This window comes from Delphinus delphis, chromosome 12 (genome assembly GCF_949987515.2).
Source record: "Delphinus delphis chromosome 12, mDelDel1.2, whole genome shotgun sequence".
In the NCBI taxonomy this organism is placed as follows: domain Eukaryota; kingdom Metazoa; phylum Chordata; class Mammalia; order Artiodactyla; family Delphinidae; genus Delphinus; species Delphinus delphis.
The window spans coordinates 70033087-70045669 of NC_082694.2; the positions used below are offsets into that span (position 1 = coordinate 70033087).

The following is a 12583-nucleotide window of genomic DNA, read 5'->3' on the forward strand; positions in this document are numbered from 1 at the left end:
CATTATTAAAGAACTAAGGCAAAGCTTCTTTCCAGGGAATTTAATTTTATTTTCTATAAATCCGAAATGAGGAAGAGGTAAGTGCATTATTTACTCTTAAGTGTAAAGTCAACCTTAAAGGATGCAATAACTCTTCTCTAGGCTCAAGTCCTGGACCTTACACTGGTTAAAGACATTTTTTTTGAATTTTTTATTTTGGAAAATTTTAAATAATACCAAAATAGAATAATGTAACAGTGTAATAAACACCCATGTACCCAACACCAAGCTTTAATACTTATCAACTAATGTTTAAAGAAGTGCTTAGGTTGAAATTTAGATCGTTTATGTCAGAGTAAAGAGCAGTTCTTTCAGATAGCTAGAATCACTGCGTTTTTATGGAGTTTACAGAACAAACTAACAAGGGAGGCTGGGCTCTTTCCAGTGAGGATCTAAAAGCATTTTACCTTACAGAATTGACATCGTATGCCATGAGTATCCCATTTGTCAGGCAACAGATTTACAAAAAGGTGGAAGAAAGAGTACGAAAGCAGACCAAAGGCCTTTATCCTGCACCTCTGAAAATAATTGATGTGAGTTTTTACCCCGTACTCCCACATTTCTCATGTTTCTTCCCTTTGTCTAGAGCAAGTACTCTTCATTGCCATTCTGCACCATGTTTGCCAGTACTGAAGTTCCTCATGCTGCTATCAAAGTACTTACCAAAAATAACACAAGAGCATAGCAAGCTATGAGGATTTATATAAATGGATATTTGGGGAAAATTAGTGCCAGGCATACTTTTTAGTTGATGAGCTTAAAATTACCAGTTATAAACCAAGAAAGGAACCTATGTCATATCAGTATAACAAAACCAGTAAAATATTGGACATTAATTAAGAGGTAGTTGAAACAAAATTAATGGCTGTATTCTGTCCTTAGTCAAAACCATTGTCATTACCTAAAATGTCTCATTGACTTTCCATTGCCATAATTATGAAAAAGATGTAATGATATAGAGAAGTTCTGGAAAAGCTCAAGGAGGATGATTAAAATGATCACAGAGTTGAAGTAACATCTGTCTCAAGGTAGACTTTAAAACTTATAAAATCTTCAATCTGGAAAGTCCCAGATCAAAAGAGCAATAATTGAAGACAAGATCAATAATCAAAGATTTCAGAATTGGAGAATGAATTAGTCAACAGGTATATTTTGAGCCAAAGACACCAAAGTATATAAAATATGAAACGTGGTCCCCTACTTCCATTCACCTCACACAGTCTGGGTTGGGGAGATTAAACACATATATGTGGTAAGGCAGATGGCAGGATGGGGCGGTATGTAGCTGCATAGGGTTAACGCCAGCTAACTGGGACAGAGGAAGTTTGCTAAATTCACTGAGGAGGGAACGATCCCTGAAATTGTTAGAGAATACATGATGAGAAAGCCAGGTAGGATGGGCATTTTGAGCAAAGTTACAGAAGCTGGAAAGCATGAGGCTCTTCAGGGAACATCAAATCAGATCAGTTTTTGTAGGAGGATAATGCAGTGTCTTCAGAAAGGCAGACCAAAGGTGGATTTCAAAAGGTAGACAGTAATTAATTAAGAAATTTCATCTTTGTCCTATATAGATCATAGAGAACCGTTTTCATGGCAGTGAGTAAAAATGGATTAGAAACAGAGACAAAGTAGATCAATGAACTAGGAAACTGTTCTGGTAATTCAGACTTGAAGTTTGAATAAGACCCCGAAATAGAATAGTAAAAGCAACAATACGAAGGTAGTAAGAGACTTGCCAAAGAGAGTTAGGAGTCAAGGTTTAGAAGTGTTGAGATTAGGTATTCAGGAAATTCAAGCAACAGTAGTTTAGACAGAGAAGTCGATTAAGGATATAGATTTATTTGGTTTTTTTTTTTAATCACCATTAAATTATGGTGATTGAATACAGGGTTATTTCTTTTATACTTGCTATTGTACTTAGGTTAGTACTTAACCCCAAATGTTAAATTGAATTTCATGGAGTTCATGATTAATGTGATAAACTAAATGATGTTCCTGAGGAAGAATAAATAGAGGGGGAAATGGGCTGCAAGTGGGACTTTGGGGACCTGCCCACATTTGGAGAACAGGAGAGGAGCCGGAAGAATAATTCAAGCAGGAGGGAAGGGAGTTAAGAGGAAAAGGTAAACCTATTATTGGACTCAGAAAGGGGTGATGACAACTCTTTCTCTGACAAAATAACAGGATTCAAAGGATAAGGAGGTGGAGTTTGAGCTGTGGAACCTCTGTGCTCTTTTCCTATTCTGACTTCTTAATTCTCTTTCCTTCTGTTTTATTTCCTTCCATTGTATACTAGGTTGAGCAGTAGCCTCAGAGATGGAGAATTAAGTCAGTCTTAAGCAATAAGGCACTCCGTCCTCTTCTCTTTCTCACTCCAGTCTAGACTTTTGACTTACTCTTTGAAGACTAACAACACTAGCCACTTTTTTCAGCATTACTGTGTATCTTGCCAATCGATTCCAACAAGTACTTTATCTGTTTTTTAGGTAGTGAAGACTGGGATTGAGCAAGGGAGTGATGCTGGCTATCTCTCTGAATCTCAGGTAAAATTATTTCCTTTCAGTGTTTTATTATTAGAGACAGAAAAAGCGAGATCCACAATGCTGTGTAAAACTGAAAAAAGGTAAAGTATTCAAAGCCTAGTAAAAAATGTTTTCCTCCAGTGGTTGTCATTTCTTACGATTAATCTCAGTGAGCAAGTAGGTGCTAAGAAAACCATAGTAGTCCCAGATATTTGAACTTGCTCTCAATAAGGAGGGTGTAACTAGGAAAAGCAGGGGCAGGGTTAGAATCCTTTCAAAAGGAATCATTTGGACTTTTTGTTCTGTAGTTGGGCTGGTTTTGTTGTGATAAAGTGAGTACATGGATACAAAAATATGGTTCTTGTTAGAGCCTGGAGATAAACCTGTGAAGCCCAGCCTTCCTTTGGTGAATTAGGAAATGAAGGGAAATGTTTTGCACCCACCAAGACAAGAAAACAGAGCAACACATGAACCAACCTCACCCCTTCCACTTCCTAACAAGTTGGTGGTATTGTAGATTTTAGTTGTTTGGGTTGTTTTGAAGTTTTAAGCAATCATTGAAGGATGATTGCTCTTCAGTAATAGAATAAAAGATATCTGAAGAGCTCAGGACAAGTTCCAGAGAAAACATTTCTTATACTGGGTTGCTTACTGCAGTGCACTCTGATTAATTCTTTTACATTATCACCAGGTACACATATACATATGTACAGAAAGATTGAAGCATATTTCCCAAAATAATTAGCCTGTACACTGTACTCAGTATTTTCTATTTATTCTACTTATCACAACCTGCTAAATTCAAGACCACTGATAGATTTCTACCCGTGGTTTGAAAATCACTGGTTTATTGAATAGAACCTACTTTGCCAAGATTAGTAGAACATTGTTTCATGTTCTCTTCAGACATGAAGGCAACATTATTAGAGGGATTCCTTCTTTTAAGTGCTGTTTGCAACCATGTAATCGTACCAGTAAATTCTAGTAATATTGATGATGGTAATAGCTAACATTGAGGCCCAGTCATTTTACTAGTGTTTTCATTTACTTCCCACAACAATACTGTAAAATAGGTATTGTTTTTCCCATTTTAAGGATGAAGAAAGCTTCACAACTGGGAAATGGCAGGGCCAGTCTTTAAACTCAGTTCTTTCAAATACAGACTCTAAATCTCATGCTCTTTCCTACTAAGTTGAGACTTGTTCTCTGTAAGTGTTAAGGTCCTTTTAAAGTGGCAGATATCACATGGGGCAGCCTGCTACCCTGGAAGGAGAACTGGAGTTGGGAGTCATACTGCCTGGGTTCAAGTTCTGTTTCTGCCCCTTTGAGGCAGTGTGGCTTTGAGCGAGGTCAAGTTCTGAGCCTCCTCTTCCCAGTCTTTAAAATGAGAGAGGTGGTTGAGATGATTGGTCCGTTTTGGCTCTGACACTCTAATTCCATGAAAAAAGTTACCACAGCCTCTGGTGTAGAGAATCTGAGAGCTCAGTTATATCCAGAACCTTTCAAAGCAGTAGTTGGAAGTGGAACAGATGAGGAGAGTTAAAGAAAGATGCTCAGCAGGAGACCAACTTCAGCAGCTCAGGACCTGAGGCTTTGCATGTGTTACCTCTGCTCTGCAGAAAAACTGACCCCAAAGAATCCACATCTACAAGACTGAGAAGTTCTACCTTTTCTTCTTCCCTTTTTCCAGAAATTTGGAGAGCTTGCAATGACCAAAGAATCAAAAGCCTTGATGGGACTTTACCGTGGTCAGACCCTATGCAAGAAGAATAAATTTGGAGCTCCGCAGAAGGAGGTTAAGTAAGTCAGCTCTACGTAGGAAGCCCCTGTGGATTTCAGCACATGCTATGCTTGTCGATGTCTCTGAAGATCCATAGAGCTAGATTTATGCCTTCCGTCTTGCCCTAAACCTCTTCTGTCCTGAGCACTTTAGATCCCTATTCCTACGAAGGATTTTTTCGCTTTCAGAGTTCTGCCTGTGCTGAGTTTTCTCCTGACCTCTCTGATGTCTCCTGTAGAGGCATTTTTGTCTCACTATTGATGTCCCCTAGAAATATGGTTTAGGTTTCCCCTTCCTAAACCAAATGCACACACTGTGTGCTGTTTAATGACCTTGTCTCTCTCTGTGACTTGAGATACCCTCTCTGGGAACTCACACTTCTCCCTCATTAAAAAAAGTAAAGCCTCATTCTAGTCGTTAAAGCCTTGTCCTTCGTTTAGCTTACAGCCTAAGCGTTTGAGAGCCTACTTACCTGTTTCATATCTGTTCTCTTCAGCGAGGCTTTCAGTGTTATGCTGCCTAAATAGCTCTTCAGCATCTTAAGTTTAGTAATGCCCCTAAACTCACCCCCTTGCTCAGTGGTTCTTAACCTGGGCAACGTTGCCACCAGGGGACACTTGCCAATCTCTGGAAATATTTTTGGTTGTCACAGCTGGGGAGGGAGGGATGGTACTGGCATCTGGTGGCCAGAGGCCCGGAATGCTGCTAAACATCCTACAGTGCACAGGACAGCCCCACAACAAAGAAGTGTCCAGTCCAAAATGTCAGCAGTGCTGAGGTTGAGGAACACTGTCTACCTGAATTACAGAGAGGGATTTGTGGAAGCAGCTCATGTTACTACCTTCTCCAGCCGCTCACATTTAATGAGATTGCAATCCAAAGCAGAAGAGGAAATTAAGAAGAAGCCCAGGTGAGAAGACAAGATTCTTGCCAAGAGGGCTGATTTCCAAATTAGAATATGAAATACAACTGTAACTGCTTCTCCAGCACACGTGGTGACCGGTATCAGTCGGGTTGTCTGTGTACCACCTAATGTTGACAATATCTTGCATTCAGTGGGTGAGATGAATTACTTCCACGCTGCAGTGGAATGATGATATGGCCACTTAAATCTGAATCTCTTCATACATACTACAAAAATTACTCTTTAAATTTTAAATTGGACTTCCCTGGTGGCACAGTGGTTGAGAGTCCGCCTGCCAGCGGTTACACGGGTTCAAGCCCTGGTCCGGGAAGATCCCACATGCCGCGGAGCAACTAAGCCCCTGCGCCACAACTACTGAGCCTGCACTCTAGAGCCTGTGAGCCACAACTACCGAGCCCACGAGCCACAACTACTGAAGCCCGCATGCCTAAAGCCCGTCCTCCGCAACAAAAGAAGTCACTGCAATGAGAAGCCTGTGCACCACGATGAAGAGTAGCCCCTGCTCGCTGCAACTAGAGAAAGCCCGCGTGCAGCAACGAAGACCCAACGCAGCCATAAATTAATTAATTAATTTTAAAAATATTAAATTATAAAATGTTTACTCTTGAGCTGATTAGCCACTCCTGACTCCTACTCTGGTCTGCATGTAACTCTTACTGTTATATGCAGATAGCATATAATACCACCTGGAGAAGCTGTTATTGTGTACCAGTACACAGAAAAGACAGGCAGCATGCATGTGAAACTCATGTAAGAAGAAATAAGAAAATGAGAATCAAAATACTTAAGCTTACAAAAATTCTCCCCCCAAAACAACCACAATGCAAAACTATAGCAGAATGCTTCCAAACTTGAATTATATATCCTTAAATAAATATTTACAGATAAGAAAAGAATCACTTTGAATCAGAAGTTCAAAAACTCAGAATTAAATGGGCAGAAAAACAGGATGATGTAAGAGTTGACCTAACTTGGGAAATGAATTGAAAAAAGGTAACATCATCTTAGAAATGAAGAATAAATTATAAGGTATGCAAGGCAGAATAGGTTGAACTGAAAATTTAATAAAAATCATTGAAGAAAGGGCATCCCCCTTCCTGCTTTCCCAGTTGTCAGTAATAGTTCTACTTCTGTCTCTCTAGGCCTCTTCTCCCTTGCCTCGGATAATAATTTGAATTCCTTATGTATTTTCTCTTTTTATAAATTAATTTTTTATGCAAAGAATGCATTCTTAATCTCCTTTTTTAAACTATTATAAGGAAGTTTGAATACTAGATGAATGTTTTGTGTTTATGGTTTGAATGTTTTAATATAAAAGGAATCCTTCAGTATGAATCCTATAATAATCCTTTTTAGTCAGTGGTACGACTTGGAGACTGTGTATTTGGGTATATACCAGTTAACTTGTTCCTTTTCTTCTTCTACTGAAAGATTGATGACTTCCAATTTTTCATTATTGTAAACATTGTATGACTGTTCATCACAGCATATCATCTTGTGCATAAGTGCATTTCTCTAGAGCAGATAGTAGAATTACTGGGTCGTAGAAGATGCAATTTTTGGTTTTAATACATTTGACCTCCTATATAGGGCAAAGTATATACTTCTATCAACCATGCATGAAAGAACAAAATTTTTTATACCCTCACTGTTACTTTTAAAATTTTTGCCAATCTGATGGGGAGAGAATACATTTTTTTAAATTTGCATTTCCCAGATTATTAGGGAAATTGGGCATTTTATTGGCAATTTGTTTTCATTTTCTATGAATTGCTTTATATAAACCCCTGCCCATTTTATTGGGTTGTCTTTTTTAATTGATATGTGTGTTCTTTATATTTCCCCAGTAGTAATCCTTTGTCTGCTATACCTGTTGTCATTTGTCAAGCAAATTTTTAATTTTGGTGCAGCAAATACATGAATAATTTTTTCAGCTCCTATTCTTTATGTTTTTCTACCCTATTTTCTCATGTTCTCCAGTTACTTAACACTCACCATATCAAAATGTGTATTATCACAAAGCTGCATTTGAAAGATACTCCCAGGAGTTGAAGTTAGGGTGCCTTTTCAGGTCTTGAATATGATTTTTGAACATTATAATCAGAATTGTTTTGAATGAAACAACTTTAATTTAGGTCTATGGTGTTGTAAACTTGGGCTTCTTTTATGAAGGAAGTTGTTCTGAAAATTTTTTTTAGTTACTTATGGGAAAATGGCATATTGTTCCAAAACTATGGAAAACTAAAAAGAGTCATCAGACATGATCTCTATCCCTCAAAAAGCTTAGAATTTAGTTGATGAGACAAAAATGACGTACATGAAGCTGTTCCAAAATACTGTGGGGTAAACCAAATGGTCCTGATAAGTTCAAGGGAATTCAGGGGTGGAAAAGGCAGTAATGTGCGTGTATGGAGGTGTTTGAGGGAGGGGTAAGGTCTGGAAGCAAAGAAACCATCCAAGAGGCTTTTGAACCAATCCAGGTAAGGGGTGAGAAAGGCACACATTTCAAGAGAAATGAAAGATGACTGGAAAATGGCAAAATCACTAGCAAGTAAGTGGTTGGTAAAAGAGAGATTAGTCTTTAGGCCTATCAATGCAAGTTAGCTTTTGTTTGAAGAAAAATACTCGTTAATTTAAGCGTAATCCATGTTGTTTTGTTTTCAGTGATCTCGGGTATGATTGAAGATCAGTATAATTCTGTCTCTTGGGTAGACCAATTCTTTTAGACCTAATGGATTTTTGCATTTAACTGAAAATCAGTCATTTATGAAAGATATCTTTTTGTAGGTAAAAATTATTTTAAATACCTTATTGTTGTCCCTGCTTTAGTTGGTTTATTGGAAGATGACCTGGGCAATCTCCCACTTTTACTGAATTAATTAAGATTTATACCAAAAGTCATTTCATCCTTTCCTTTCAGGCAGCTCGCCATTCTTGGCGCAGGGCTAATGGGGGCCGGCATTGCCCAGGTCTCCGTGGATAAGGGCCTACAGACTATACTGAAGGATGCTACGCTAGCCGCGCTGGGGCGAGGACAGCAGCAAGTGTTCAGAGGGTAAGCCTGCTCTCTGCCTTTGCTGGGAGAGTAGCGTGTGTTTTGGCTTTTGCCGTCACCGTTTCCTTTCTGTTGAACATGATCTGTATTGGATACTCCATTGTTAAGTCTCATTTCCTTTGCTTTTTAGACATGCTAATTCCTTCTTTCACTTTTTTCTTTTTTTTTTTTTTGCTGTTGTTGCAGACAATGTTATTATAAATCATTAACATCATTGGAGTCTGAGTGCAGAAGAGAAAACCTTATCTATTAGACGTTTTTAAATGCCATATGGTTTATACTTTGGTATCAGACTAGAAAGTCTCATGTTTGTGAATTTTAATTGCTGTATTGTTATAGAACATTGAAACAGCATGACTATGTCTATAGAGAGAACTGAGATAAGGATATGAGGAAACGTGTAACTGCATCTTGAAGGTAGGGCTGGGATCAGAACTCATGAACCTCATATTTCTTGACTGGCGTTACCATAGAGAAGCAGTTAACTGATTTGGCTCCACAATATCTGGATCTTATGGACTGTGTCTCCATCTTACTTCTGAATTAATAAACGGGGACTGTTATTCTCCCTCCTGCCCGTCCCTCCCTCCTCTCCCCCACCCAACACACATACGGCCTGTTGTGCAGAGGGGAAAAATGGAGCAGCCACTTGGCCAAACTGGGAATTTGTTTCAGCTCATTTCTCTGCTCCAATGTAATAGACTGTCTAAGGCTGGCTGAACTTTGATGGTCTTGCATGTGACTTTTAGTTGAGTTAGTTTTTTTGTTTCTTACGTGGATTATGTAGCTTAAGTGTGTTTTTACCCCTTTTCTGCTCATATATTGCTACCATAATACTGTGCAGGACCTGGCAGGTTTAATCATGTTGGCAGATAGCAACTATCTTAATGTAAGATAGCAAGGCATTGTAGTAAAAGATTCTGACCCCCCACAATGGCACGCGCTCGATAACACCATTGCCCTGAGGCCAGCACGCGAGCGTTCCCAGAGTTTCATACAGTCACCAAAATAAGAAATTGCTCTAAAATCGCTTTTCCCCCTCGATCTCTTTTGGATCCAACTGTCCCGGCTTTCCCTTTTTGCATTAGAAACATCGGGCTCTGGTGAGTGCACCTCACTGTACTGCTGACTTGGGACATACATATTTCTTGTCCTGTCGGGAATAGTTTCATTAGGCATTAGAATTAGAGCAACTAATAATGTTTTGAACTCTCACAAGAATCTTGCTTGCTGACTGCTGACACGGTTGTCAGAAACCAGGATATTTGAATCCATACTTTTGAGACTTAAACTGACTACTTCTTTGAACTTACCTTGTGGCTTTAATTTTTCTTTTGGTTAAGGAAACTAGTGAATGGGGTGTAGCTTCATTCTTCTTTCAGAGGAAAACTCTAGGTCATTTATTCTCAAAGTGCGGTCAGATTAAAACCTAAGAGAGCCTATTTTCCCTGGCAATAAAAAACAATCAGTTAAGTGTCTGAGTAGCAGGAATCCTTTTTAGCTCCCTGTGGGGAAGAAGAAACCTTGAGTTAATATTTTATGTAATCAATATGATGTGCTACTAGGTACTGACCAGGAAATGGATTAAGAATATACGACATAATGCTTGGTCTCTGTCCTCCGGTAGATCACAATTACAGAATAACAAAATGATAATGTAAGCAAGTATAAACTCATGGTCTGGGGCCCGTGTTGGCTGTTTCCCCTATCGTAGGTAGAGAATTACTAGAGCTGCTCTCTTGTTTGCCATTATAGTGTTCACGTTTACTCCTCTTGGCAAATTTAACTGTTTTATTAGTGATACCGTTTATGCAGGTTGGGCATGTAGGGGCATCTTTTAGTAGAAAGAATATGGATGTGGGGGTCAACCTGTTTGAACCCTAGGACCCTCCCTTAACTCGCTCTTGGACCACAAGTCCCTCTGAGTCTCCTTGAGCAGCTCAGCTCCCTCAGAATGGGAGCTACCTCACTGAGTTGGTGAAAAACACACAGCACACTATCTGGCCCATGGACACTCAATAAATGTTAGTTTCCTGTTCTCCTCCTCTGACTAGGAATGTGTTTTTTTCCTAGACTGAATGATAAAGTGAAGAAGAAAGCACTAACATCGTTTGAAAGGGACGCCTTTTTCAGCAACTTGACTGGGCAGCTCGATTACCAGGGTTTTGAAAAGGCTGACATGGTGATTGAAGCTGTTTTTGAGGACCTCAGTCTTAAGCACAAAGTGCTCAAGGAAGTAGAAGCTGTAAGTAAGGGGCCTGCTGTACTGAATCCTAGTGTTGTGAGTGGAGAACACAGAGACAGGGTTTTTTAAAGGAACTATAGGAAACTTGTGGTTCTTTTTATAGGGCCATTCATTCCCAGATGTAAGGGGTTTTGTATGTTTGTTTGTTTGTTGGAGGTGTGAAGTAGAAAAGAACAGCTTTATTGCTTTGCCAGGCAAAAGGGGACACAACAGGCTTGTGCCCCTCAAAACTGTGTCCCCCAAATGTAAGTTTTTATGTGAACCCATGCACACTGTAAAAAGGGCAAATCAAAGTCCTAAGAAAAGACAAACAAGTAGCTTATTAACTTAAGCACAGGGTTCATTAGCCTTATATGGGAGTTCAGTCACCCAAACGTACAAATAACCTCATGGACTGTAGCCAGACGTCTTGACATCATTGGTTGGCTGCAAGCTATAACTAAACTAATTCAGGTCTAGGCAGCAGAGGAAATAGGGAGAAACAGTTTCTCCAGGCAGGATTCAGATGCTCATTTTGTGGAAATGCTACTCTGGTCTTGAGCCCAAAGGCTGTGTGTAGTCAACTCTTGATATGGGATGATATGAACAAAACAAGTACTTGAACTGGGTGGTATGAAGAAAGAGGAAAGAAGGAAAGAAGAGATGGCAGTAATCCAGGCAGGAGGTAGAACCGGGTACAGTTAAATAAACAGAGTGTAGGTTAGTAAATGGTGTAAATAAAATGGCACTGACTTTGCAGCATTCTGGGGTATCTTGAGTAGTGGGCTGTACTCCTAAGACTCCCTTCCATGGGAGGACAATCTCTGCTCTACTAAAGAATGAACCTAAGGAGGGTTTAGAAACTAAAGACAAGCAGCTCAGTTTGGGATGGATTCCACTTGTGAAACACACATTCCAAAATCTTTTCTTTAAGCAGAGTGTAATGTAGGTTCAGCTGAGGGAGTGAATTCAGAAGAGCTGGGTAGGTGTGTGTTCTCTCTGTGCAAGGTGGCACTGCAGCAGAGATATGGACACAACGTTCCCGGGGCTTTGGGGGCCCTGCTGGGCCAATGGAAGGTAGACTGAGGGGCGGCAAAAACAGACGGAGCCGTTTACCACTAAAAGAGCATTTGCCACCTGACTGGGTGATGGTATTTGCTTTTGGAAAATCAGGATTTGGGAGTATCTGAGTGCAGAAAAGTTTGTTAGTTTTAGCAGTTGGGAAGCCAGTGGTCAAGGAAAAGAAAGAGAAAGAAGAGGGATCAGATCAAGACAAGTGCAGACTATGAACAAATCGATACAGTAGTTCCCATTGAAACATAAAGGTTAAGGGAGAAGAGAAGGGAAAGAAAGAAAGAAAAGAAAAGGGGTTTTATATGTCCGTGAAGTCCATGGACTGCGGGAAAGGGAGGATATTCGGGGAATCATGAATTTTTAGCAGATAGTAAGAAAAGAATAAGAAGATTATTGCTAAAGGTAAAATCCAAAGTGTTACGTATGTTGTAGTTGTTTATGTAACATGTCACAGGCCTTTACCTTTTTAGAGAAGCTAGTGAAATCATCTAAGGTAGGAGATACTCAAAGAAGTTTTTCAGAAAGGGTGGAAAAGAGCAAGGTCCAGAAAAGATCTGTATTTGGAAAATCAAAGAATTTCAAGTGAAAGATCTTTAGGAAGCCACCAAGTCCATCCTCTTACCTGGCCTCTCCTTTCTTTACAGGAAGATGGTAAAGCTGAACCTACATGGGTATTCCTCAGGGATTTAAAATTTCTCTTCCTCTCCACAGAACTAAAGAAACTCACTCCTTTGATATCTTCATAATTCTTGTCTCCAGACCCTCACTGTCTTGCTTGTCTCCTTTACTGTCTTCACCATGTCTCAGTGTTCTCTTGGCGTGTGACAAACCACCACAAAAACAATGACCTTTTCACAGTTCTGCAGTTAGGGCAGGGCTCTGAGAGGCGGCTGGCCCTTAATTCCACGTGGCTTCCCAGTGGGGTCACTCGTGGGACTGCATTCAGCTGAAAGCTTGGTTGGGG

At 39.7% G+C, this 12583-nt stretch overlaps 1 protein-coding gene across 1 annotated transcript in view; it reads left to right on the plus strand.

Moving 5' to 3' along the window:
- HADHA (hydroxyacyl-CoA dehydrogenase trifunctional multienzyme complex subunit alpha) overlaps positions 1–12583 on the plus strand; it is a 54322-nt gene that overhangs the window by 27084 nt on the left and 14655 nt on the right. Inside the window, exons 9-13 of the mRNA XM_060026970.1 lie at positions 454–572; positions 2526–2582; positions 4252–4361; positions 8187–8321; positions 10395–10566. Of these exons, the coding sequence (XP_059882953.1) occupies positions 454–572; positions 2526–2582; positions 4252–4361; positions 8187–8321; positions 10395–10566 (593 nt within the window). The remainder of the gene's footprint in view (positions 1–453; positions 573–2525; positions 2583–4251; positions 4362–8186; positions 8322–10394; positions 10567–12583) is intronic.